General features: G+C 49.2%; 1 protein-coding gene across 1 annotated transcript; it reads left to right on the forward strand.

The window, feature by feature from the left end:
• Positions 1-104: 104 nt before the first annotated feature.
• LOC130511247 (meiosis-specific protein ASY2-like) lies at positions 105-3,258 on the forward strand. Its single transcript, XM_057008153.1, has 4 exons — positions 105-948; positions 1,017-1,151; positions 1,231-2,126; positions 2,203-3,258. Exons 1-4 carry the CDS (start codon positions 105-107, stop codon positions 3,256-3,258), a joined length of 2,931 nt encoding a protein of 976 aa, XP_056864133.1.
• Positions 3,259-24,964: the final 21,706 nt, after the last annotated feature.

Genomic DNA, 24,964 nt, shown 5'->3' on the forward strand with positions numbered 1-24,964 from the left:
TCTTCCTTCAGATCTCTCATTCTTCCGCAATCTTCAGGTACTTTCTCTCTCTCTAAGTTGCTTCTCTCTCTTTCCTCTGCTCTCATTTTATCGTTTACTCGGTAATGTCGACAAGTAAGAAACTTTCTCGAGAACAAAAGGGGAAGATGCGCGCGGCTTCGTCGGGATCTGGTGACGACTTAGAGACGGTCCATGGCTCTGAGGGAAGCCAAGAGGCGGTTCATCGCGAACCGATGATGGATACAGAGAACTTGAGTCGTGCGCAGCGCGTCTTGATTTCGGAATCGAGGGTGCAATCGCGGAAGGACGATGCCGGTCGCGATCATATCGACGATCAGATGATCCCGATAAGCTTTTATCCGGGGAACATCTTCGAGAAGCAACCTCCGCTTGATCGGGAGCGCGTACGTCCTTCAGTCGTCGGAGGCCAGGACTGGCGGGGTGTCGAGAAGACGAGATCGACCGTCGAGTCGGTGACAAGACTTCTACGGGCTCGCGACGCAGCGGGGGTTACGTTTATAATCCCAAAGAGCGACCAACGGCCTTGGTCTCCCCCGAAAGGCTACCAATGTGTCTACGAGTCGTACTTTGAGGGCGACACGAAGCTATGGTTTCCGATTCCTCGAATCATCACCGCGTTTACGATGCGACGAGGAGCCGCTCTTAGTCAATTTCTGAATGGTGCGTGGCGGCTGGCCGTCGCACTGACGATTATCGGAGCGGAAGCCGGTGTTCCTCTCAGTGTTCGAGCTTTCGAGGAATTAGTGTCGGCGAAGATAAAGGGCAGATTGATTTCGTTGAAGATCCGTCCCAACTATAATGTGGTGACCGGCTACCCCAATAAGACGAACAACTGGCAGCGTTCCTACTTTTACGTCAAATCTGACAGGGCTGCGTTCGAAGAACCGCTGAAGACCGGCTACCGTGTTTTATGGAACCGAGAGATGGGTATAGACTACCCGTCAGTTCCGTTTTCCGTTTCTCGTATTCTAACTCCTGTTTGTTTCTCTTTGCAGTGGCTCTTCCGAACACCGCAGAGTACGAGGAGGATTTTTTGGAGAGCGCGCGTCTGATCGCATCGCAGAAACAGGCCCATTGGAATAATTTCTCCTATCAGAGGATTAGTCGATCGATCGGGTGGATTAGTCAGCGTAAGTCTTTTCTTTTGCGACTTCCTCCGCTCGTTGCATACTTTGCTACAGAGTCTGATCTCTCTTTTATTCGTCACAGAGGTTTGGCGTTCGGATACAATCCCTATAATCGCGAATAAGACGAAGAGGCTCAATTTATTCAATTCAGCCGAGCAAAGGGAAGTAAATCGAGCAAGAGCGATGAGGACTTTGCCGAATTTGAGTCTGGTGGTCGCGAGGAAAGCCGGCTTCGCGAAGAAGCCGCAGCCTGATACTGCAGCTTCGCCCGATTTCGGAGATCCGAACGTGACTGAGTCCGATGTTGAGGCTCGGCTGGTGAGGAAGACGAACCGAAAAAGACAGCGAGAGGGAGAGAACGCGGCTGCCGAAGAGGCCAACGTTGGTACTGCCTCTCCCCAAGGACACTCTGGGCCAGAGAGGGAAAAGAAGAAGGCGAGGGGTGATCCTTCTGCGATTCGGTCCTCGTCTGTCGAGGAAGGCGAGCTCAAGGACCTGGAGCCGGGTGGCGGCTCCAAAGATGAGGTGGTTCCCGAGTCGCTGCCCACTGGTAGCCGTGACGAAGATCCGCCGGTAACTTCGTCAAAGGCTGAGAAGAAAAAGAAGAAGAATAAGAAGAAGAGGAACGCTGAAGTGATTCCTCGAGGTTCTTCCGAAGAGCTGGACGACGAGCTGGCGGACGCCACCCGCTCCGGGGAATCATTGGCTCCGGAGAATGAGGACGCGCAAGCTGAATCTGCTCCTCAGGTCACCGAAGGGACCGTGGCTGTCTCGAAGAAGAAGAAGAAGAAGAAGAAAAAGAGGAGTTGTCCTGACAAAGTCTCTTTTTCCTATGATCGCGATGTCCCCCTAGCGCACGACGAACAGGAGTGCGGTCGTTTGGTTCGTCAATTTAGGGGAGATCGGGGTGAGCTGCCGCCGGTCGAGGATCTGATCTTCAAGGAAGAGTACAACTTTGCATCTCGTACCTCCATCATGGTAAATCGGATTCCTGATCCCATCTCTCTTTCTCTCTACTCGTTTGCTAGTGCATTAACCTTTGCTCGTTTTGCAGAGTCACGGGGACTGGAACATTTTAGTCAGGAAGTATGACGAAGAGCTAAAGGGGGCCTTTGAGATGGTTCGTAAGCAGAAGGGACTCAGCAGGCGCGCGACCCGGGCTCTGAACAATTCAGTTTGTGAAAAGAACGAGGCGGTTGCTCGGGAGGAAGAGTTGAAGAAGGAACTTGACGAGCAGCGAGCGATCATGGCGACCGAACTGGCGTCTGCCCGGGAGTTGGTGAAGCGGGCTGAGGAAGAGAAAGCCCAGATGCGGAAGAGGAACGCTGAGCTGCAGGGCAAGAACACGACCCTTGAGAAAGAGGTGGTTGCTGCGTCCTTAGAGTATTCCAAGCAGATGGATCGCCTGAGGGAGTCTCGTAAGCTTGAGGTCACCCATGAACGAATCCGTGTAATGGCGGCGATGACCGGGAAATGTGCCCGACGGTTCAGGAATATTCAGGATCGGGAGAAGCGTCGTGACGAGTTCGAGGACGCGCGGTGCATGCTCGGCCAAGCGCGCGGAATGCGAGACTGCCTCGAGGCCTTGAGGGAATCGGGAAAGGATATCCCGCAGGAGACCATTGATACGTACTCCGATTTGGAGAAGTATTATGAAGGGGAGACGGTTCGCCTGGAAGTAGGCGCGATTCCGGACTCGGATCTGACCTTATCCCCTTTGGTGCTGGAATCCCGGTTCGTGATCGAGGAAATTCTGGAGAAGGTCGACAAACACGGGTCGAATCTCGAACTGATAGACTCCGACGCTGCGAGAGCGCTCCGATCCCCGAGTGACGGATTTATTAGGGATTTCCTCGACACGGTACAATCTCCTGCTCGTCCCGACGCCGCCGGCGTCCCGGAGAGGTTGGTCACGATTTCCGACAGCTCGTCTCTCGGAACCTCCGATCCTGATGCGAGCGAAGGCCTCTCGGATCCGAACCGCAAGATCAGCCTGGTCTCTCCGCCGAGCAAGGGTCAAGGCGCCGGCGAGATTCCTCCCGTGAAGCCGTTCGGTCGCGTCTCCAACTCGGACGCTCCTGAGAAGAAAGATCCCCCTGCCGAGGGATGATCCTCTATGTTTGTTGTATTTTGTTTTCGGCCTTTCGGCCTTGTTTGTTTAAGACTATCTCCTTTTCTCGGCTAAGGCCTCTTGTTGTATGGATTAATCCCTTCGGTTTTATTTTTAGACAAGTGTTTCCTTATATATTTCCGTAAGTCGCTTAACTTAGAAATATAAAAATCATTTTCACTTGTCTATAACCGAGAAATGGAATAGTCCGGATGGTTGCTCGCATTTGCCAGCGAGTTCCCCCCTTTTCAGATAGAAACAGAGATTAGAGACGGTTGTTCGTTTGCACTTTTACTTATCCAACGAAACTTTTACAAGTCAGTCACTCAAGTAAATACAAAGAAACTCTAATCGTTCTATTGAATTGCCGAGGAAAAGGTTTCGAAACGCAGTGCAGTGATCGAGAGAACTGTTGGTCGGCCAAACCATTGTCCTTCGATCAGACTTGGTCTGAAATTTCCATCGGATAGCCGGTCAATGTATGATGCATCGGTGACGCAAAGCTGCTGTTCCCTTCAGCTGATGCCTGATCAAGACTCAGCCGACTGGCTTGGGCGAGTGCTCGTGCTCCGCTTGAAAAAGGGGCTGGCATCGTTTATTCAGGGAAAGGTGACTGTTGGTCATTCCTGTGTAAAAAAGTTTGGACTTTTGATTTGGTTGGGGCTGGACCCTGTGAAGGGATGCCTACGTACCTCGGATGAGGATCAAGCCTTTCGTAGTTCGTTTTGCCGAGTGAAAGTGGCTGTAGTAGCGCATTCACTCGGACGAGCAGAAGTGACGGTTAGGTGCATCTACTCGGTTTTTTTTTTTTTTTTTTTTTTTTTTTTTTTTTTTTTTTGCGAACAGTGACCTGTTGGTCATTCGCTCGGAGAAAAGATGAGCGCGACGAATCTATTGGTAGAAGAGGCGAAGATGCATCGAGTTCCAGGCTCGTGGAACTGCCTCTCCGCGGGAAGTCTCGAGTCGGTAGACGCCTGGTCGAACGACTCGGGTGATCTTGTAAGGTCCTTCCCAATTGGTCCCTAGCTTGCCAGCGTTGAGCTCCTTTGTGTTGTCGAAGACTTTTCGGAGGACGAGATCGCCGAGCTCGAGAGGGCGTGCTTTTACCTTTTTGTTATAGTAGCTCTCGATTTGATGCTGGTAATTTTGGATCCGAAGAAGCGCCTGGTCACGTTTTTCCTCGAGTTCATCGAGGGCATCGAGGAGCATATCTTGATTAAGCTCGACGAACTGCGGCATCTTGGCGCGCCGAAGACTTGTCACGTTAACTTCGGCGGGGGCCATTGCTTCCATCCCGTAAGCAAGAGAGAAAGGGGTGGATTTGGTCGCACCGCGAGGAGTCGTTCGGTGCGACCAGAGGACGCCGTCCAGCTCGTCGGCCCAATGGCCTTTCTTTAGGTCGAGTCGCTTCTTGATTCCATCGATGATAATCTTGTTGGAAGATTCCGCCTGTCCGTTTCCTTGCGGGTAACGAGGAGTCGAAGGGCTTAGACGGATATTCCACTTGTTGCAGAACTCTTTGAAGTTTCCGGACATGAACTGAGAGCCATTGTCCGTTATGATCTCGTATGGCAAACCATGACGGCAAATGATGTTCTTCCAGACGAAGGTGCGGACTTCCTTGTCCGTTACCTGAGAGAACGCTTCGGCTTCAATCCATTTAGTGAAGTAATCGGTGAGGACCAGGATGAAACGACGTTGGCGTGAGTTCGGCATTGGCCCGATGATGTCCATCCCCCACCTCATGAACGGATAAGGGGCAGCAGATGTCCGCAACAGCTCAGTGGGACTGTGGATGCTCGGAGCGTGACGCTGGCATTTGTCGCACCGACGAGCGTATGCCTCGCAGTCAGTGTTCATAGACGGCCAAAAGAATCCCAAGCTTCGAACCTTAAGGGCGAGTGCTCGGCCTCCCGAGTGGTTCCCTCCTGCTCCGTCGTGAGTTTCAGCCATTACTCGGCGTACTTCATCGCCCTGGATGCACTTTAAGAGAACCTTGTTCGCGGTCACTCGGTGGAGTTCGTCGTTCATGATGACGTAGTGGGCGCTGCGTCTCTTCAAGCGTCTCGCTGCCCACTTATCGTTCGGCAGTTCTTCTCGTATGAGATAATCTAGGAACTCGGCTCGCCAATCGACTGGGGTATCGTCACGATCGGGCATCTCAGTGTCGGGTTGATCGGTGGTGGATCGTCGAGTTGTTGCAAAGATTGGAGCGATGGGAGAGCTTTCGTCGGAGGAAGAATCGATGCTCGGTCGATCGATCCGATGTATGGGTATCGTCCTTTTGACCTGATCGTGGAGTTTGCTCCCGAGTGCGGCTAAGGCATCGGCGCAAACGTTCTCTCCGCGAGGAACCTTGGTGAGTTCGAAGAAATCGAATTCCCTAGCAAGCTCCTGAACCACTCGGAGATACGCATCCATTCTATCATTGCGAGCATCGTAGTCGCCGCTAAACTGGCTAGCGACGAGCTGTGAGTCGCAATAAGCACTCAAGCGTTTGGCTTTGACGGCTCGGGCGAGACGAAGACCGGCGATCAACGATTCATACTCTGCCTCGTTGTTAGAAGCCGGGAAGCCGAAACTGAAAGACTGGCGGATGAGTTCTCCTGTTGGCGATTGAAGCTGGACCCCAGCACCGGATCCTTTACTCGTCGATGATCCGTCGACATGAAGAATCCAATTGGGACTCGGGACGTCGAGGTCTTGTGCAAGATCTGGCGTGAGCTCGACAAGGAAGTCGGCGAGGACTTGAGATTTGGCGGCTGTTCGACATTTGTACGTAATGTCAAGCTCACTCAGTTCGATTGCCCACTTGGTCAGCCGGCCGGCTCTGTTGGGATTTTGCAGGACGGTGCGGAGCGGTTGGTCGGTCAGAACTTCGATAGAGTGTGACTGGAAGTAGGGTCGTAATTTCCTCGCGGAGTCGACGACGGCCAGAGCCAGCTTCTCAAGGGTTGGGTATCTGGTCTCCGGGCCGGTCATGCGTCTGCTCGTGTAAAAAATCGGACGCTGCTCGCCGCGATCCTCCTTGATCAAGACACTGCTGACGGCTGCCGAGGAGACAGCGATATAGAGAGACAAAACGTCTCCTACGTCCGGCTTGGCCAAGACGGGAGGAGTTGTCAGGTATTGCTTGAGTTGAACGAACGCGTCCTCGCATTTGTCGTCCCAAATGAACTTCTTGTTCCCTCGGAGGAGATCATAGAAGGGGAGACACTTGTCGGTGGATCGGGAGATAAAGCGATTAAGCGCGGCGATGTGTCCTGTTAATCTCTGCACCTCTCGGCAGTTTCTCGGACTGGGGAGATTCAGGACTGCTGAGATCTGTTTCGGGTTAGCTTCGATTCCTCGTTGCGTGACAATGTAACCAAGGAATTCACCCGAGGAGACGCCAAAGGTGCACTTTGCGGGATTCAACTTCATCCCGTACTTGTTTAGGATGGCGAAGCATTCCTTTAAGTGCGTTAAGTGGTCGTCGGCTCGGAGCGATTTGACGAGCATGTCGTCGATATAGACTTCCATTGTCTTCCCAAGCTGCTCGGCGAACATTCGGTTGACAAGCCGTTGGTAGGTTGCTCCAGCATTTTTCAATCCGAATGGCATCACCTTATAACAGTAGGTTCCCCGATCAGTGATGAAAGCAGTTTTCTCCCGGTCGTCTGGGTGCATTAGGATCTGGTTGTAGCCCGAAAAGGCATCCATAAACGTCAACATCTCGTTACCGGCCGTCGATTCGACTAAGCGATCGATGCTAGGCAACGGGTAACTGTCCTTAGGACATGCTTTGTTGAGGTCGGTAAAATCGACGCAGACGCGCCATTTACCGTTCTTCTTCTTGACGACCACCGGGTTGGCTAGCCATTCCGGGTAACGAACTTCATTGATTGAACCGGCACCGAGTAGACGCTCGACTTCCTCTGCGACTGCTTTGGATCGCTCTGGTCCCAACTTTCTTCTCTTCTGCCGGATGGGTTTGAAGTTGGGATCAACATTGAGTTCGTGGGTTGTGATAGCTGGATCGATTCCCTTCATATCAGACATCGCCCAGGCGAACGTGGATAGGTTTTGCTTAAGGAACTCGAGGATCTTCTGCTGCATTTCGTCGGGTAGAAATGCGCCTACTCGGACTGATTTGCTCGGGTCCGACTCGTCAACTGGTACTTCGAGAACCTCTTCCTTTTGCGGGCAGACTTTGCTCGTGGGAGGAGAGACCGAGTTGACAAGTGACTGGGAGCGCTGGATTTTAACCGTGGCGATCAGGAGATCTCGCGCGGCTTGCTGATCACCCTTCAGAGTTTTGATCGATTCGTCTGATCCTGGGAACTTAACACACTGATGATACGTTGATGCGATTGCTCGCATTGAATGCAGCCAAGGCGTGCCGAGTATAACGTGGTAAGGGGCTTTGGAGCCGACCACAGAAAATTTGACCGTCCGAGTGACTCCGCATGCGTGAACCGAGAGGCGGATCGTGCCTGCGATTACTTCTGACGAGCCGTTGAATCCTGTCAGGGTCCGAGTAGAAGGCTTGACGTCATTGAGGTCAATTCCCATCTTCACGAGGGTTTCGCGAAAGATGATATCAACCGAGCTCCCGGTATCGATAAGTACTTTTGTGACGTCGTACTTGTCGACGCCGAGCACGACGAGCAAAGGATCGTTGTGAGGGAGGTGCACGCCGAGTGTATCGTCAGACGAAAAGGTAATCGGCTGATCGTCTACTTGCTTCTGGGGCCATCGTTGGGAAGTAGTGGCTTGCCTTCGGTGGTCTTTGACTGCTCTAACTGAATCGCCGCAGGGAGGTGATCCACCCATAATGACGTTTATCCGGGGACGAGTTTGTGCTCGCTTTGCGCGGAGCACATCGCGAAGGTCGTTACTTGTTTCGGCAGTATCCCTTTTCTTGCGGTTAAGGGTTGTCCGCAGGTCGCCGATCTTCGCGTTGAGTTTTTCTCGCAAATCGCAGTTCGGCTTGTCGGCGGACTGCCTTTGGGAGGATTCTTGTGCCGAAGCTTTCGCGGCGCGATTCGAGTCGATCTGTCGGCGGAGATCGGAGGAGACTGGCGTTTCCTCGGTAGTGGACCGAGACTTTTGCTCGAGGAGGGACCGAAGATCCGTAGTGTCTTCTGGGGTCTCCATATCGTCGTCCTCGTCTGACGAGGATCCTGGTTCGTTCTTTCCTTGAGATTGGACGCGGATCACTTCAATGCGCTGGCGATTGGCAGGCTGATCGTCGTCCGCCGAGTCGTCGTCATCGTCGGTTTCCCGGGCGGCCTTCTCAGCGTCCTTCGATTGTTTGTCGTTTTTACGGTTTTTGCCTTGCGATTTGCGCTGAGCCTTCTTGTCTTTGTTTCTGCTCCAGCTGTTTTCCCCTTTTGGTTTGGGTTTTGGCGGCTGGATCTTGTAGTCTCCGCTTTCGATCGAGGAGAGGAACTGGGCGTAGAGAGATTTGCACTCAGTCGTGTCATGCCCCTTCACGTCGTGATACTTGCAATGCTTCGTGAGATCGATGGGAGTTCTGCTCGGTCCTGGAGCCGAATCGACTTTAGCCACGACACCAGCACTCGGGGTACTGGGGGACGCATCTGGAGAGTCGGTCTCTCGCTGATAAACATTCCACTTTTTATCGTGTATGACCATGGTTGAGACAGGGGCGTTGTTCTCGTCCACGACGTAGAGGAGACCTCCTTTTTTGCCGCCGTTATCAGCTGGTGTGTGCTGACGTGGCTCTGGCCGAGCTCCCGCACTTTTGGCTGCAACCGGCTTGGCCGCGTTCTGCTTCCGAATTATTGCCTTGGTATCTTCTTCCATTCGGATGAAATTGTGAGACCGGGCAATAGCATCGAGGAGCGAAGTCGTAGGGTTGGAATACAGGTCCTTACGAAACTTCGAGTTGACGAGGAGAGTGTTCATCAAAGCGTCGATAGCGATGTGATCAGGGACGTCGACTCGGGAAACGATCGTCTTGAACTTTTCCATGTAGTCCTTAAGGCTTTGGTCTTTTGTTTGCGCCATGTTCCACAGGCTGGAAGCGGTTGCTGCTCGCTTGGTAAACATGATGTAAGTCTTGAGGAAAACGGCTGATAGGTCTCGGAAACTGCGAATCGAGTTCTCGCTGAGCTGTGAGAATCAGGTTAGCGCTTGTTCGTTGAGTGTTTCGACGAAGAGCTGACATTATCCTGCGTCCTTCTCTTCGTCGGAGAGGCGAGCTCTGGCCATAGCTATGTTGAAGGCTGTCAGATGCTCGACGGGGTCGCCGCCGGGTTTGTACTCGGGGAGACGGAGCTTTTCTATTTTGCGGAGCTGGACCCTGGTCAGCTCGCTGGCGAAGGGTGAGCGCGAAGTTGAGGCGATGACGCTGTCGATCTGAGGGGCTGCGCTCGTCGCTTGGTGGATCTGCGAGCTCATTTGTTGAAGGCTGAGTTTGAGCTCGGCGATCTCGCGAATCGTCCTCGGATCTGCTGTCGTCGGAGTAGGGTACACGGCAGGAGGACCGTTAGGATCAGATTCGTCTACGGCGCGGTCTTCCGCCGGCGTTAGAGGGAAAAGATGCCGGCAGACGGGTTGGGAACGGTTCGTCGGTCCAGCGGGAGCAGTGAGGGCAGCCACGAGAGCGGCGAGCTGCTCATTCGTCGTTTTCTGGACTTCTTCTTGATGCGCGAGACGAGCCATCACGGAGCTCATGAAGTCCGACGAGAGAAAAGGAGGAGGAGGCGGAGGCGTAAGCTCGGTCGCTTCGCCGGAAGAGCCGGGGTTCAAGTCACCAATCGTCATATCGGGCTAAGAAACGTTACTCTGATCGGCCCCACGGTGGGCGCCAATTGTTTAAGGTGAGTTTGGTCAACAGAAAATAGAAGAACTCAAGAGTGGGATGAACAGAGACGTTTTATTAGAGTCGAAATAACGAGGGTACAAGAGTAAGAAAGCCGGCTAGTCGATGCTCGGTGAGCTCCTAGCCGGAAGTACAAGAGAGCGGCGAGATACAAAGAGAATAAAGGAAACCCTAATCTGGCCGCAAGTCTGTCTGTCTATGTGGTGATACCCTTTCTTCTTGTCCTCAACTCCTTATATAGTCTCCCAGGTCGGTTGGTCTCGACCTAATTCGTCTTCCTTTGGTCATGGGCTTTTCGGTATACAGGCCCAATCGGGGTGACTGTTCGGCCCGAGCTGTTTGGTTGCTCTCTTCGGCTGCTCGTCCTCTAGCTAAAGTAGTCACGAGCCGAGTCGGGGTTAGTCGAGGAGCCGGCACCGAGCCGACTGCTCTCTCCTTGGTGGTAATGGGCCTCCTGTTCGCTGGGCCTTGTGGGTGGTGACATTCCATCCCCAACAGTTGGGCCGAAGAGATGCGGTGATTCCCACATGTGCCCACTCGGCCATTCACTCGCGCCCATTCGCCCAAAAGCGGTTGTCAAAGCCTTCCTCTATAAATAGAGGGCTCTGGACATCGATTTCCATCGTAAATCAAAGAGGGGAAACTCTGCCAAAATTGCCAGAGAATCCAAGAGAGAAAGAGACCGGATGGTTTACTTGTTGGCCGCTTGTGTGTGGTGGTGATTTGTTCTTGACCGGTGACCAAGGAGGAGTTGTGGGAAGGAACCGTGTGAAGATGGATACAAGAGGAACCGAGAAGGCTAGTGGGAAGGATCAGAACCCATCGTCGGCCACTCCTAAGGTTAGTGATGCTAACCATTTACCATCACCATGATCCATGGGTCCGGATGGATGGTCCGCATGGACCAAGTGATGTTGGTTGCATCCGTTCTCCCTTCTCTGTCATTCTATCTCTTTTATTATATATTCTGATGTTATCTGTGAGTTTAGACTCATAGTCAGGCCGCCAAGACATGGACTGATCAGTGTAATCTCTCCATGGCCTTGGTTGGGCATGTAAGGTTGGATCTCCTACTTCCGGTTGAGGTTTGGGGATTCCAACTTCATATATCTCTTAATTGGGATTTTTCATGAATTATCATGATGAAAGGATAATTTTATATCACAGTTTAAGAGGTGGTAAGTTGTAGCCATGATGGCGGTTCTAGGTTGAGATCGGTATGATCAGGACCTGTTCTGAGAAATCTGACTTGACCATTCTCTTAGTTGTGAATTATCATGATTTATCATGGTTTTTATTTAGTTTTTGGAGACCTATCCGAGTGGGTCAAGTATTGGGACAGAAACTAGTTCTAAGGGACTTAACCATGCATTGCTAGACTTGTTGCTAGGATATCGGTTTGATTGTGTATTTGATGGGATTTATATGATTGCAGGATCTGGTCAGGATCATGGGAAATCCAAGGAGCTGTGAAGACTCAAGCCAAGGATGGATGTGTGATGTGTGTGTTTAGATAGTATGGAACTTATGATAGCCTATTGTGCAAACTGATTGATATTACTACATTGTATGGATCACATGGTTTATATTAATAAAATGAATGTTTATCTTAGCTTCCGCATTGCTTATGATTTGTATATGAACCTCAGATCACTTGAAAATGACTTAGAATTATTTGGACATTAACCGGCCAATTGCACTTAGATGATTAGGTTAAGGCCGCGGACCAGTTGGGTCTTGGGATCCAGGTTCGGGTCTTACATCGAAGCATTCCCTTAGGTGGGAAATGTGATTTTCTCCAACTGAGGATTTGACTAGCATATCGTCAATATAGACCTCCATGGTTTTTCCGAGCTGGCCAGCGAACATTTTATTCACTAGCCTTTGATAGGTAGCTCCTGCATTCTTTAAACCGAATGGCATGACCTTATAGCAATAGGTCCCTCGTTCAGTTATGAATGCGGTTTTCTCTTGATCGTCGGGATCCATCATGATTTGATTGTACCCTGAAAAGGCATCCATGAAGGACATGAGCTGGTGGCCAGCAGTGGCCTCGACCAAACGATCGATGTGAGGTAACAGGAAGCTGTCTTTGGGAAAAGCTTTATTTAGGTCGGTGAAATCTACGCAGATTCTCCATTTCATGTTCTTCTTTTTTACTACTACCGGATTAGCTAGCCAGTCGGGGTAATGTACCTCTCGAATGGACCAAGCTTTCGTAAGTCGGTCGACCTCGTCGTTAACAGCTTGTGCCTTTTCTAGGCCTAGCTTGCGACGCTTTTGTTTGATCGGTTTGAAAGTGGGGTCTACATTAAGCTTGTGAGTAGTGACGTCGGCGTTTATACCATTCATGTCACTAGTGGTCCATGCAAAGGTTCCGACGTTGTTTTTTAGAAAGTCAATTAGCTCCTTCTTAGTCTCAAGAGGTAGCTCAGATCCGATACTCACTTGTTTTTCAGGATTTGAGTCGTCGATACTAACTTGCTCGGTGAGGATTTTAGGGGGACCTCGAATATTCTGTTGCATCTCACGACCCTCCTGGATCTGTAATTGCTATTGGGGCGATTCTTTAAGAATTTCGAATCCTCCCAGGTAACAGATCATGGAGATCTTTTGGTTACCGTGCACGGTAGCTATCCCTTCAGGTGTCGGGAACTTCACACATTGGTGATAAGTTGAAGCTACTGCTTTCATCTTATGGATCCAAGGTCTTCCTAGGATCGCATGGAATGGGGAGGGTCTGTCGATGACTACGAAGTTCATCATTTTCATGATTCTGCCAGCTATAATTGGGAGTTTGATAGTTCCCAATGAGGTAGCTGTTTCTCCGGAAAAGCCTATGAGACTAGCCTTCTGGTCGACGATTTCGTACTCGTCTATTTCCATCCCCTTCAGGGCGCTGTAGAAAATGAGGTCGACGGAGCTCCCGGTGTCTACCATGAGCTTGGGTACTTCGTACCCTGCGATGTTCAGGGTGACGATCAGGGCATCGTCGTGAGGTCTGTCAAGGTTTGACGTCTCACTTTCCCAAAAGGAAATCTTAGTGTTAGACTCGGGGTTAGAAGGCTTAGTTTGAGTGTTAGACACAGCCTTCCGTACATGAGTTTTAATAGAATTAACAGAGTCTCGACACATATCGGATCCTCCGAGGATGTAGTCTACCCTCGAACCGGGGCTCGACTGAGGTAACAGTTTGCTCAGGAGGGCCTCGATTTGTAGGCTTTTTCCTTGGGGGAGCTTCCCAAGGATCATGTCGACCCTTTTCTTAGGAGCTGGGAGTGGTGAATCGGTCTCTTTTTCAGGAGACCTTTCTCGTTTCGGTGAGGTGTCTCTGGGACCTCTATTCTCGTTTCCGGTCGTGATAAGAGCAGTGTTTGTTCTCATCATATCCTTTTAACCAGGGGGTTTCGTTTGCTGCGGCGACATGTTTTTCTTCCTTATCTTCCTCGATTGCATAGGAATGTTCTCCCTGGGTCTGATTGTTTCGAGAGTTCCCCTTTTTATGAGCTCCTTTTTCTTCTGAGGCTTCACCTTTCGGGTGATTCTGGGGTTTCTTGTGGAGTTTATCCAGTGCAGCTGTTTCCTCTTCCAAGGTGACGTATCTAGACGCTTTATGAAGAGCATCGTCGATAGTTGGGGGAGGATTGAGCGTTAGCTCCGACCAAAGTTCCGAGTTATACCAGAGACCTCTTCTGAGAGCCTCGATGGCGACCTGATCGTTGGAGTTTGAGAGCTTAGTTTTCACTGCTCTGAACTTTTCGATGTAGGCTCGTAGTGAGTCTCCCACTCCCTGTCTGATTTTCCAGAGGTCAGCCTCGGATGCTTGCTTCAGGATATGAGTCGAGTATTGCTTCATGAAAGCGTTGCTTAACTGGTCGAAGCTATCTATCGAATTTGGTTCGAGACCAAAGAACCATTCGAGGGCTGTTCCGACTAGATTATCGGCGAATGTCCTGCAGTAATCTGCTTCGCATTCTTTTTTCGTAAAGTGAGCTTTCACGATAGCTAACCGGAAGGCTCTCAGGTAAGCCTTTGGGTCTGAGATCCCATCGTATTCGGGGATCCTAATTTTTCGGGTGTCTCTTATGTAAGAGTTGGCAATTCTGTCAGTGAATGGAGTTCCACAGGTCTCTACGATCAAGCTCTCGATTTCGGGAGCTGAGCTCGTTGCCTTGTGGACTTGAGCTCCCAATTTTTGGAGAGCTGCGTGAGTTCGTTCCATATATCTGCGAATAGCCTCGGGTCCCTCTAGAGGAAGGACAGTCGGGTCATCATTAGGTACCTGTCGAACAGGCCCCTGATGGAATCGTGTTCGATCATTTTCCCAAGTGCCAGGTCGGCTGATTTGCTCACTGGCCCTTGGGTTATTTTGATGAGTTAGGTTACTGGGGCGAGTTGTAGGATCAGCATCCGTCCTTTGATGTTCATCCGGATTCGTGTTTAGGTTTCTGGCCTGAAACACCGAAGCTGACATTCTGCCCCTCGGACTGATTGGATACTCCTTCTCCTGACCTAAGAATAGTTGGTGGAGGAGGTAAGCGAGTGCTCTGACCAGTAATCTGCTCTGGTACAGAGCTGGTTGATGCTAGGTTGCCTCCCATAGCACTGGTGAGAGGCGGGCTAAACACAGGAGTTGTCCTAGTGTGAGGCGTTTGGAAAGCAGGTGCCTGTTCTCCCGAACCAGTGTTATCAAGGGAAAAATCTAGACGTCCTCGAGGGAACGAGGGTTCAGTTATTCGATCTCGGAAGGTAACTCCCGAGCCCCGACGTTGCGGTGGTTGGGTTGTTGCGGTTAGAGATCTAGTGATCTCTTCGAATCGTTGCTGCCGAGCGGCTAGCTATTGCATGGTACGCTCGCTTTCCTGAGCTTTGTCTACCAACTGCATCATCATGCGACGAATCTGAGAGAGCTGAGCCTCCGTCTGGTTCGGAGCAGGTTGATGCTGAGGGGTAACAAGGGCTGGGAGCCCTGGATCGATCCCACTGGAGGTTCTCGTGTTGGCTGCTCCAGCACTGTTCATCGAGATACTGTTCATCGAGATACTGTTCATCGAGATACTGTTCATCGAGATACTGTTCATCGAGATACTGTTCTTCCAGTACTGTTCATCGAGATACTGTTCATCGAGATACTATTCATCGAGATACTGTTCTTCGAGATACTGTTCTTCCAGTACTGTTCATCGAGTACTGTTCATCGAGATACTGTTCATCAAGATACTGTTCATCGGGATACTGTTCATCGTGAAACTATTCAGTGGTTAGATGGATTTGTTGTCTGATCGACTGGATTCATCCTTAAGTTGGAGTAAGGGATTCGATTGTTTCTTCCCCACAGACGACGCCAATTGTGAGGGATTAAACTCACTACCTGGTTTTTAGATCAGGTTAAGGTTAAAAGGAAAGATAATGTGGGCTGAATCCCGTAAGAACTTATAGAATGAATGATGATTTTATTGATGATTTTGGTAAAGAATGGTTACAAAGAATGTATATCCGAATGATTACAAAGATGGTAAATATTTTAGAGATTGGGTGTATGATCGTAGGAATGAATAAGGGTTGAATGAATCCTCTCTTCTTGATTGACTTCTCCTTTAAATAGCCTCAGACTCCATTTGATCGCCACCAACTGGTTCCCGAGATCCCCTCCGTGATTTGAGGGATTTGTAACAGCTCCCTTTTGACCGGGTCCTGCGCCTACTTGTGCGTCCACGAGCTGTCTTCTTTCCGTGACCTCTCTAGTAAGCACCTTTAGCTCACAGCCTCCGGCTCTAGCTTAGATGCCTTTAAGGATTGAATTTTTGATGGGCCTATCGCGGCCCGTTATCATTTCTTGTTGTTTACTACTAGCTAGAGGGTCATATTTGGGCCCAACATTCACCACTGTCTTATTAGTGGATTCGGCTTGACTGTTAGATTGGGGATGTCGTGGTGCTGAATAGGAAAGCTTGATGTTCCAGTCTTTGCAGAACTTTCGGAAGTTGTAGCTTGTGAACTGGGATCCGTTGTCTGTGACTATCTCATGGGGCGTTCCGAAGCGTGTGATCACGTTAGTCCATAGGAATTTCCTGATTTGGAGATCCGTTATCTTGGCTATTGCTTCAGCTTCTACCCACTTTGTGAAATAATCTGTCACGACTAGGAGAAAGATCTTTTGCCCCGGTGCCATAGGGAATTTCCCTACGATGTCCATGCCCCGCTTTCGGAAGGGCCAAGGAGAACTTAGCGATTTGAGGTTCTCTGGTGGAAGGTTGGAGATTGGCGCGTGCTTCTGGCATTGGCTACAGAGTTTGGCTTGTTTGAGGGAGTCCCTCGCCATGGTTGGCCAATAGTATCATGCCCTTCTGGCTCTAAGTACCAGGCTCCGACCACTAGAATGGGAACCACATTCTCCTTCATGAAGCTCTTCTAGTATCCTGGCGGTTTCTCTAAGGGTAAGACATCGTAGATAGGGTCCTGAAAAGGATCTTCGGTATAGTTTCCCCTCAGAAAAGCAATACCTTGCATCTTGGCACCTTATCTTCCGACTTTGGCCTCGATCTTCAGGTAAAGTGTCGTACCTTAGATAGTTGGTGATGGGCGTCATCCAGGTCTCTCCTTCGTCTACCACAGATACTTCCTCAGGCTCCGTCTCCTTTTCGGTCGCGGGCCATTGGAGTACCAGTAGTGGGATGCTCATATGACTTGTAGTTTCTAGGGCGGACTCTAGATTAGCTAGAGCGTCATCCTGAGAGTTGTGCTCCCTAGCGATCTGGGTGAGCTTACAGTGTCGGAACTATCGAGTAGTCGCTTAGCCACGGATAGGTATCTGATCATACTCGGATCTTTCGCCTGATAGTCTACTTGGACTTGGCTTATGATCAGTTGTGAGTCGCTGGAGACCTGGATGTCTTCTATCCCCATCTGTTTGCCAAGTGTCAGCACTGCTATAATAGCTTCATACCCAGCTTCGTTGTTCGTTGCTTTGAAGTTGCAACGTACGGCCCTTGAGGTTGATTCCCCCGTGGGGGAAGTTAGGACTAGTCCAACGCCTGCGCCCCTTACGTTACTAGATCCATCAACGTATAGTGTCCATTCGCCTTTCTCCCCTTCGCTATCACGAAGCTTTACCTCTTGTTCCAGGGCTGGAAGCATGGCAGGAGAGAATTCGGCTACAAAATCTGCTAGGACTTGCGATTTGATGACTGTTGCAGGCCGGAAGATCACGTCGTATTCCCCCAGCTCTATAGCCCATTTTGCTAGTCGTCCAGACACTTCCGGCTTATGAAGGACTGCCTTGATGGGGAAGGAGTTGACCACCACGATTTGATGAGCCTGGAAGTAGGGGCGTAGCTTTCGAGCAGCGTTAACTAAGGCAAGGGCCAGCTTCTCGACGTGACTATAGCGGGTATCCCCGTCCAGTAGAGATTTTCTCACGTAGTAGATAGGATGATGTTTCCTTCCTTCTTCCCTTACTAGTACCGCACTGACCGCATGTTCCGATACCGCCAAATAGAGCAATAAGACCTCGCCTTCGAAGGGTTTTGAGAGGAGAGGTGGAGTAGTGAGATAGGCCTTGAGATCGGATAGGGTTTGCTCACATTTCTTGGTCCATTAGAAGTCCTTGGGGTCCTTCAAGGTTTCGAAGAAGGCGTGTGACTTGTCGGATAGCCTGGAGATGAACCTGCTTAGGGCGGCCATCCTTCATGTCAGTCTTTGCACTTCCTTGACGTTGCGAGGGGAAGGTATCACCTGGATCGCTCTCACCTGCTCTGTGTTTGCTTCAATTCCCCTGTGGGTGACTATGTACCCTAGGAACTTTCCAGAGCTTACTCCGAACGAGCACTTTGAAGGGTTTAGCTTCATGTTGTACCTCCTGAGAGTGGTGAAGGCTTGTTGAAGGTGTGAGATATGGTCCTCGGCGTCCAGGGACTTTACCAACATGTCATCAATGTAGACCTCCATGGTCTGCCCAATCTGATCGGCGAACATCATATTGACAAGCCTTTGATAAGTCGAGCCGGCGTTCTTTAATCCGAAAGGCATGACCTTGTAATAGTAGATACCCCTTGAGGTAATGAATGAGGTCACTCTTGGTCGTCAGGATGCATTAGAATCTGGTTATATCCGGAGAACGCATCCATGAAACTCATCAGCTAATGACCAGCAGTTGTGTCGACTAGCTTGTCGATGTGAGGCAAAGGGAAGGGGTCTTTAGGACAGGACTTATTAAGATCCGTGAAGTCGATACAGACTCTCCACTTCCCATTCTTCTTCCTAACGACCACTACATTAGCTAGCCATTCCGGGTATTGCACCTCCGTATGAATCTGGCCTCTAGTAGGTTATTGACCTCTTCGTTGATTATCTCGTCCCTTTCAGGAGCGAACTTCCTCCTCTTCTGTCTGACAGGAAGATGCATCGGATCAACTTTGAGTTGATGCATGATGACATCGGGATCAATCCCAGGCATGTCCTCATGAGACCAGGCAAAGCAATCGGAGTTGGATCTTAGGAAATCGACCAATCTCCTTCTCAGGCCTTCCGGAAGCTTGGAGCCTATCTTTAAGTTTCGGCTCGAGTTCCCTTCCGTGAGTGGGACCTCATCCATTCCGTCCACTTCCGGCTCTTCGGTGTGTGGGGCCGGAAGCTTCTTCTGTAATTGCTGTAAGATCTGAGTCTTTCCCTTAAGGGTAGTCTGATAGCAGGACCTAGCATTCTCTTGATCACCCTTGACCGCCTAATGCCCCAAGGGGTTGGGAACTTAATCAGTTGATGCAAAGTTGAAGGTACGGCTCCCATGTCATGGATCCAAGGCCTTCCCAATATCACGTTGTATGATGAAGGGCAGTCGACGACCAGGAACTTTGTGGCTTGGTTTATCCCTTCGGCGTACACGGAAAGAAGGACCTCTCCGAAGGTTTTCTTGACTTCTCCACTGAAGCCTACAAGGAGAGTTGCCTTTCTGGTTAGAGCTGCAGGTTCCAACCCTAGGTCGGCGAAGGCCGAATGGAAGATTATGTTACTGGAACTCCCATTATCTACTAGTATTCGCTTGACCAAGCAGTTTGCTATGGTAAGTGAAATGACAAGAGCATCGTGATGAGGGGCAAGGACCTTCTCCTGCTCCCTTGCAGTGAAGCTGATCTCGTCTGTTCCAAGGAGTAGGCGCTTGGGAGCCTCGGCCTCTTGGCCGTTCCTGGCGTTGCGAGAACTTCTCTTGGCTGCGGCACTGCTAATTCCGCTTACCTCTGATCCGCCTGAGATGACATGGATCACCCGGTCCTGTTGTGGTGGCAATGCAGGGGCTGCCTCGATAGGTTGACCGGGACCTTCCTTATTTAGAAGGTTTTTGGCCTTATCCGAGAGGAACTCCGTTAGGTAACCTTTTTTTAAGAGCTCGGCGACTTCCATCTTCAGGGCTATGCAATCCTCCGTAGTTTGACCATGGTTACTATGGAACTCACACCATCGCTTGGGGTTTCGATTAGCCTTTGCAGCCTTCATCTTAGGAGGCCACTTGACTTGAGGACCCATTTGTCGTAGGACACCGATCAGTTCCGGTTTGGATATCGTAAGATGCGGGTACCTGCCCCTGTTCGGGTTACTAGTCTCCCTAGCGGACTTGGGATGAGAGGGCTCATCGCGGTCATTCCTAGTAGGCTTTGATGACTTCTGATCGTACTTCGGACCGGCTTTGGCCCCACTAGCAACGTCTTCTTCCCACCTTACTTGAGCCCAAGCACAAGACAGTACGTCTTCCATAATCCTGCACTTGTATTTGATCAGCTCCTTGTAAAGATCACCCTCCGGAAGTAGACCCCTCTTAAAGGCTGAGATAGTCGTATCAGCGTTGCACTCAGGGATAGCCACTTTCGCTTGGTTGAAGCGCGCTATGTAGGAACGAGGGGGCTCATTCCTATGCTGGAGGATCTCATAGAGATCATCTGAGTTCTTCTCTAGGTCACGGCTGCTGGCGAACTGCTCTACGAACTTATCGCTAAGGACTGCAAAGGATTTGATGGATTTGGTAGGCAGGTTGATGTACCATTGGAGAGCAGGGCCGGTCAAGGTTGATATGAATCCTTTGCACATGGTAGCTTCCCGTGCATCCCGAAGGATTGCTACTGCTAGCATGTGTTGCTTGTACTGGGCGATATGATTGTCGGGATCCCCGGTACCTTCATACATCTTTATGCTCGGGAAAGAGAACTTTTGTGGCATCTCCACCGAAGCAATCTCTTCCACGAAAGGTGTATCGGAGTAGGACCCCTGATTACTCCTTCGAATAGGAGGAGCTACCCCTGGGAGCCTTTCTACCATAGATTGAATGGTGCCGAACCTTTCGGAGACCAATCTTTCTAAGTAGGCTGCTAGAGCCGGATCTGAGATCCCAGGATCATCGGGTGAGTACTCTTCGTCCTCCGTATCGGAATCGCTATCCACTTGTACTCGGGTCCCATCTTTCGCGGCTCCTCGGATTTCAGGTTCGTCTTCGGTGGAGGCGGGTCGACGAGGTACTTCTTCACCATCGCGTGGAGTGTAGAGTGAAGCCATGGGTCGAACATTAGTCCGGAACCGCTTTCGCTTGTTTCTAGCTTCACCGAGGGTATGGTTCTCTTGTCGGAGGACAAAATTCTCCGCCTCTATGGCATCTAACTTCTCGGCGCTTTGCTGTAGTTGCTTGGATTGTTCTCCAAGTTGGTCTTTTAGGGTTTGAACTTCGAGGAAAAATTCAGGACCTCCGGGTGTTGTCTCCCGAGCTTTGTGAAGATTGGTAACCTGACTCTGAAGGAACTCGAGCTTGTTGAGGAGCTCGATCTCTCTTGGAGTCATCTCCGTTTGGTTAGTATCATCCTCTAGTGTCATCGTCACGTAGTTGGATCCCTCCCCTCCTTCTAGCGCCAAACTGTTAGGGTATTTTTGTGTAGGATCGTTTAAGTGCTACGGAACACTAGAGGATTTGCATGAAAGCAAGAGAGAATCGTAAACTAGAAGATGTTATTGAGTGTTTGAATCGGGACTACAATGTTTGGGTGTATAAACCCTAGTTCTAGTCGCCTAAACTTTAATCCTCTAGTCTCCGCAAGTCGATCTCTTATTCTAGGGTTTGGGCTCCCCTTTTATAGTTGTAGATGTCAGCTTCAAGTAATAGAACTCTTCCATAATCGGAAAAATTGAAGTTTTACCCTTAGGTAGAAAACTTCTATTTTCCTCCAAGGGGTCGGTCCGATCTAGGGGTCGGACCTAAGGCAGGGGTCGGTCCCTGGTTTCTTCTCGAACAAGGGTCTGGAAATCGAGGACCTATCCGGAAGCTGGAGAAAACTTATGTCTGGATATTTTCCCCAACACTACTAAGAATATGATGGTTTGTTTATAAGATAAAGAATAGTGCTAGACATAGGACTTTTATTCAGGTATTGGGAATTATAATGTCTATAGATGCCTAACAACTTGTTTGCATGATATTATAGAACTCAGCCGCTTAACAATCAGTGATGTCTCATTGGTTAACTAACTAGATCTCTGATCTCAATTGTCTTCTGTTGACCAGAGAAAAAGTCGATCGATAATCATATAGGGATATCGAGCGATACACCTTTCGCAACGCAGATCGATTGTCCAGTCGGGATATCGATCGACGGCTTCTAGCTATGCCTAGGCGCGAGCCGATAATGAACACTGAGTCTCAAGGAGGGCTCTCGCTCTTCTCAACTGGAGACAAGTTAGTTCAAACAGATAATTTAAGATCTAAACATCCTAGTGATCTATGTTCTAGTTAGCTATTCTAGAACAAGCATAGAGTACAATCCATTTGATGAATATCACAACTTAGCAAATATAGTTTGGGGCTAATCCCTCTAACCTATTTAAACCCTAGATCTAACAAGTAGACTACTCAGACATGACTAAACAATTCCTAAGACTTAAATTACACTGTCCCAGTGTAACACATCCGGAGTTAAGTGAAGACATAAATCATAAGTACTCAATTTAACAAATAAGAACGACTAAACCTGACCGCGATGACGTCGATCGATACATATAGAAATATGTCGATCGCTAGTGATGGTGGTGTCGTGTCGAGCGATGCGATTTTTGTTGTGTCGGTCGATGCGATCATCATTCTACTTGGATCTAAAAATATGCAAAAACCAATGCGAAAATAAATAGTAAAAATGTAGAAAACTTTGAAATAAAACTTAATAGTGGGTTGCCTCCCACTCAGCGCTTTGTTATAGTCATTTAGCTTGACTTTGGTGGTGTGAGCTAGTTGGTGCCGAAACTGCTACTTGTTGGACAACAACTATCAACTTCGTGTCTTCTCCTATTGAAACATGTGGCAATGAAGTTTCTTGTGGCATCATCACTTCTGAGCTGTTTCTCATCCATTTTGATAGTGATTATCTGTGATGTTCCTCAGACCTTTTTCAAGTAGTTCAATGCTGCCTTCATTCCTGTAGATGGTGTTATAGACGTATTCTGATAGCTCCTTCAGTTCCTGCTGCAAGGCGTCGATCTTGTCATGAATCAGCTGATCTCGGTCTGGCAAAGACTCGGTGTCGATCGATGCTACAATGTGTGCGTCGGTCGTTTCGTTGTGAGTTATGTCGGTCGATCCAGTGGTAGCTGTGTCGATCGATGCTGAATGATGACCTCGATACTCGAGAATTCTCTGAATAGTGAGTACTTCGTTCTTCAGTAGACCAGTGGCGAAGCATAGGTTGGTCACTCTGTCGTTGAGAGGATCGTCAATGTCATCACATCGCTTGTTGAACCTCTCCTCCATAGTATCCATAGCTGCGTATAGCTCTTGTTTGATTTGATCAACTTCTGCTGCAGTGTAAGTAGTCTGCGCTGGTGGTTGCTCGATTTCGATTGATCGGGATGTACGTGTGTCGATCGATGTCACGTTGTGATTCTGAGGTTGACCTTTCTCGCGAATTGTTTCCAAATCTTGCTGTAGAAGATCAATCCTTTTGCTTAACCATTCGACATTGTTGTTGAGAGGGCTGTAGATGTCTCCAATCCGTGTGTTGATGTAAGCTATCTCCCATTCATCTCTTTTAGGTGATAACCATTCTGGTTGGGTGTTGGATGTCGTATGGCCGATATCGATCGATGGTGTATGTACTGTGTTGATCGATACTGGCGGTGTAGCTTCCTTCTCAAGCATGTTCCTAATGCTCTCAATCTTCGTCCTTAGCACTACCATATCACTGTGAAGTGCACCATAGCTGCAATCCAATGGCTGGTAGGTATCATCCACCAATGTGCGGATATCTTCTTCCAGGTTTTCTTGAGCTCCCCAAATATCAGTCACCATATCATCTATCTTCTCCTTGTTGTAGGGTACTGGTGTTGGTCTGTATGCATGGTAAGGGCGTGCATGTTCTGGAAGGCGTATGCAACTTCTCTGAAATAGAGATGCTCTCTCCAGGATTTTCCTTATGTGCTCTTTAGTGACAAGGATGATATCACCATCAACTCCCCTAGCATGTCCAAATTCATCTCTGTGGACACCAAATTTGTCCCTCTGTTCCCATCTGAAATTTTTGGGATCCATTGGTAGCAAAGGCACGTTGTCCAAACTCAATACGTCTGTCGGTCGATCTGGCTGTTGTGTTCTCGATCGATGTTGTCAACTCGATGTCGATCGATGGTGATGATACTATATCGATCGATGGAGAGTTTCCATGTGGACGAAAACGTTAAGGAATTGTATCCTCTGTCATGGTAACGTGATGGTTGTCTGGGATGTGAGCTAGGATATCTAGATGGCCACGTTGCTGTGTGAACAGGTTATCTGGTCCATTGGAAACTTGAAGGATGTCTGCTATGTCCTCTCTGGATATGTGTAGAATCCTTCAATCCATAGCTCTTGCAAAGCCATATCTATCCCTGTAAATACTAAATTCATCAGGTGTCAGTGAAGCATTCCTGACATCTCTAGAATTATGAAAACGAGATTGAGGTAGGGTGAGAGAATCGATCGATGGTGCAGTGGTGATGGCGATCAATGAGGATCGTTTGGCTGCATGGTTAGATCGATTGCTTTTGTTGTTACAGGTATCCATGGTGATGTTTTTAGTTGATGGAGGCTGCAGGGTATGTTTTGTTGATGTTTGAATTTTCGTGGTGGATGTTGACAACATTATATACCCATATGTTGTCCTAATCGGTGAAATTTCGATCTTGTCCCTTAAGTCGTCAGACTTAATATCGATCGATGTGAAGCTTGCGATGTCGATCGATGGACGTGGTCGTTTTGGTGGATGTGGTAGATAATCGATCGATGGTGGGCAGTGAATGTGGAACGATTTTGAGCAAGTTGTTCTTGGGAAACGATTTGCAAACCTATCATTCTCCATGTAGTATTCCCAAGTTCTTTCCTCCCAAAAATCTTCATTATATTCCTCTATGTGATCTCCACTGTGGGAAAATATGGCTGTATCTAGTGGAAAACTTTCATGAAATCTGCTGTCTGCCCAACTCCTTGCTGAGTAATCATCTTGTTTGCTCTTGGGTTGGATAGCAAAATTTGGATATCAATGATCTGGTAAAGCATGTTCATCATCTGGTGTGTCTATGTCGATCGATTGGCCAAAGTTGGTGTCGATCTCTTCTGACTCGCTGATGTCGATCGATTATGTAGTGAGGTCGTCGATCGATCCCGAGTACTATGTTTCGTACTCTACTTCACAATGACAAACTGCAATGATACCAAGATCATCTTCTTGTCCCACGGTTTTGGCTTGTGATTTGCCAAGTCTGACAAGGTCGTAGTGGATATCTGGATCTTTCATAGTCAGGCACATCCTGTTGGTACTCAAGTCACATACAGCTCCTAGTGTAACCAGAAATGCTCTTCCAAGTAGAAGGGAAGAGTTC

The sequence above is a fragment of the Raphanus sativus genome, chromosome 4 (genome assembly GCF_000801105.2).
Source record: "Raphanus sativus cultivar WK10039 chromosome 4, ASM80110v3, whole genome shotgun sequence".
Taxonomy (NCBI): Eukaryota; Viridiplantae; Streptophyta; class Magnoliopsida; order Brassicales; family Brassicaceae; genus Raphanus; species Raphanus sativus.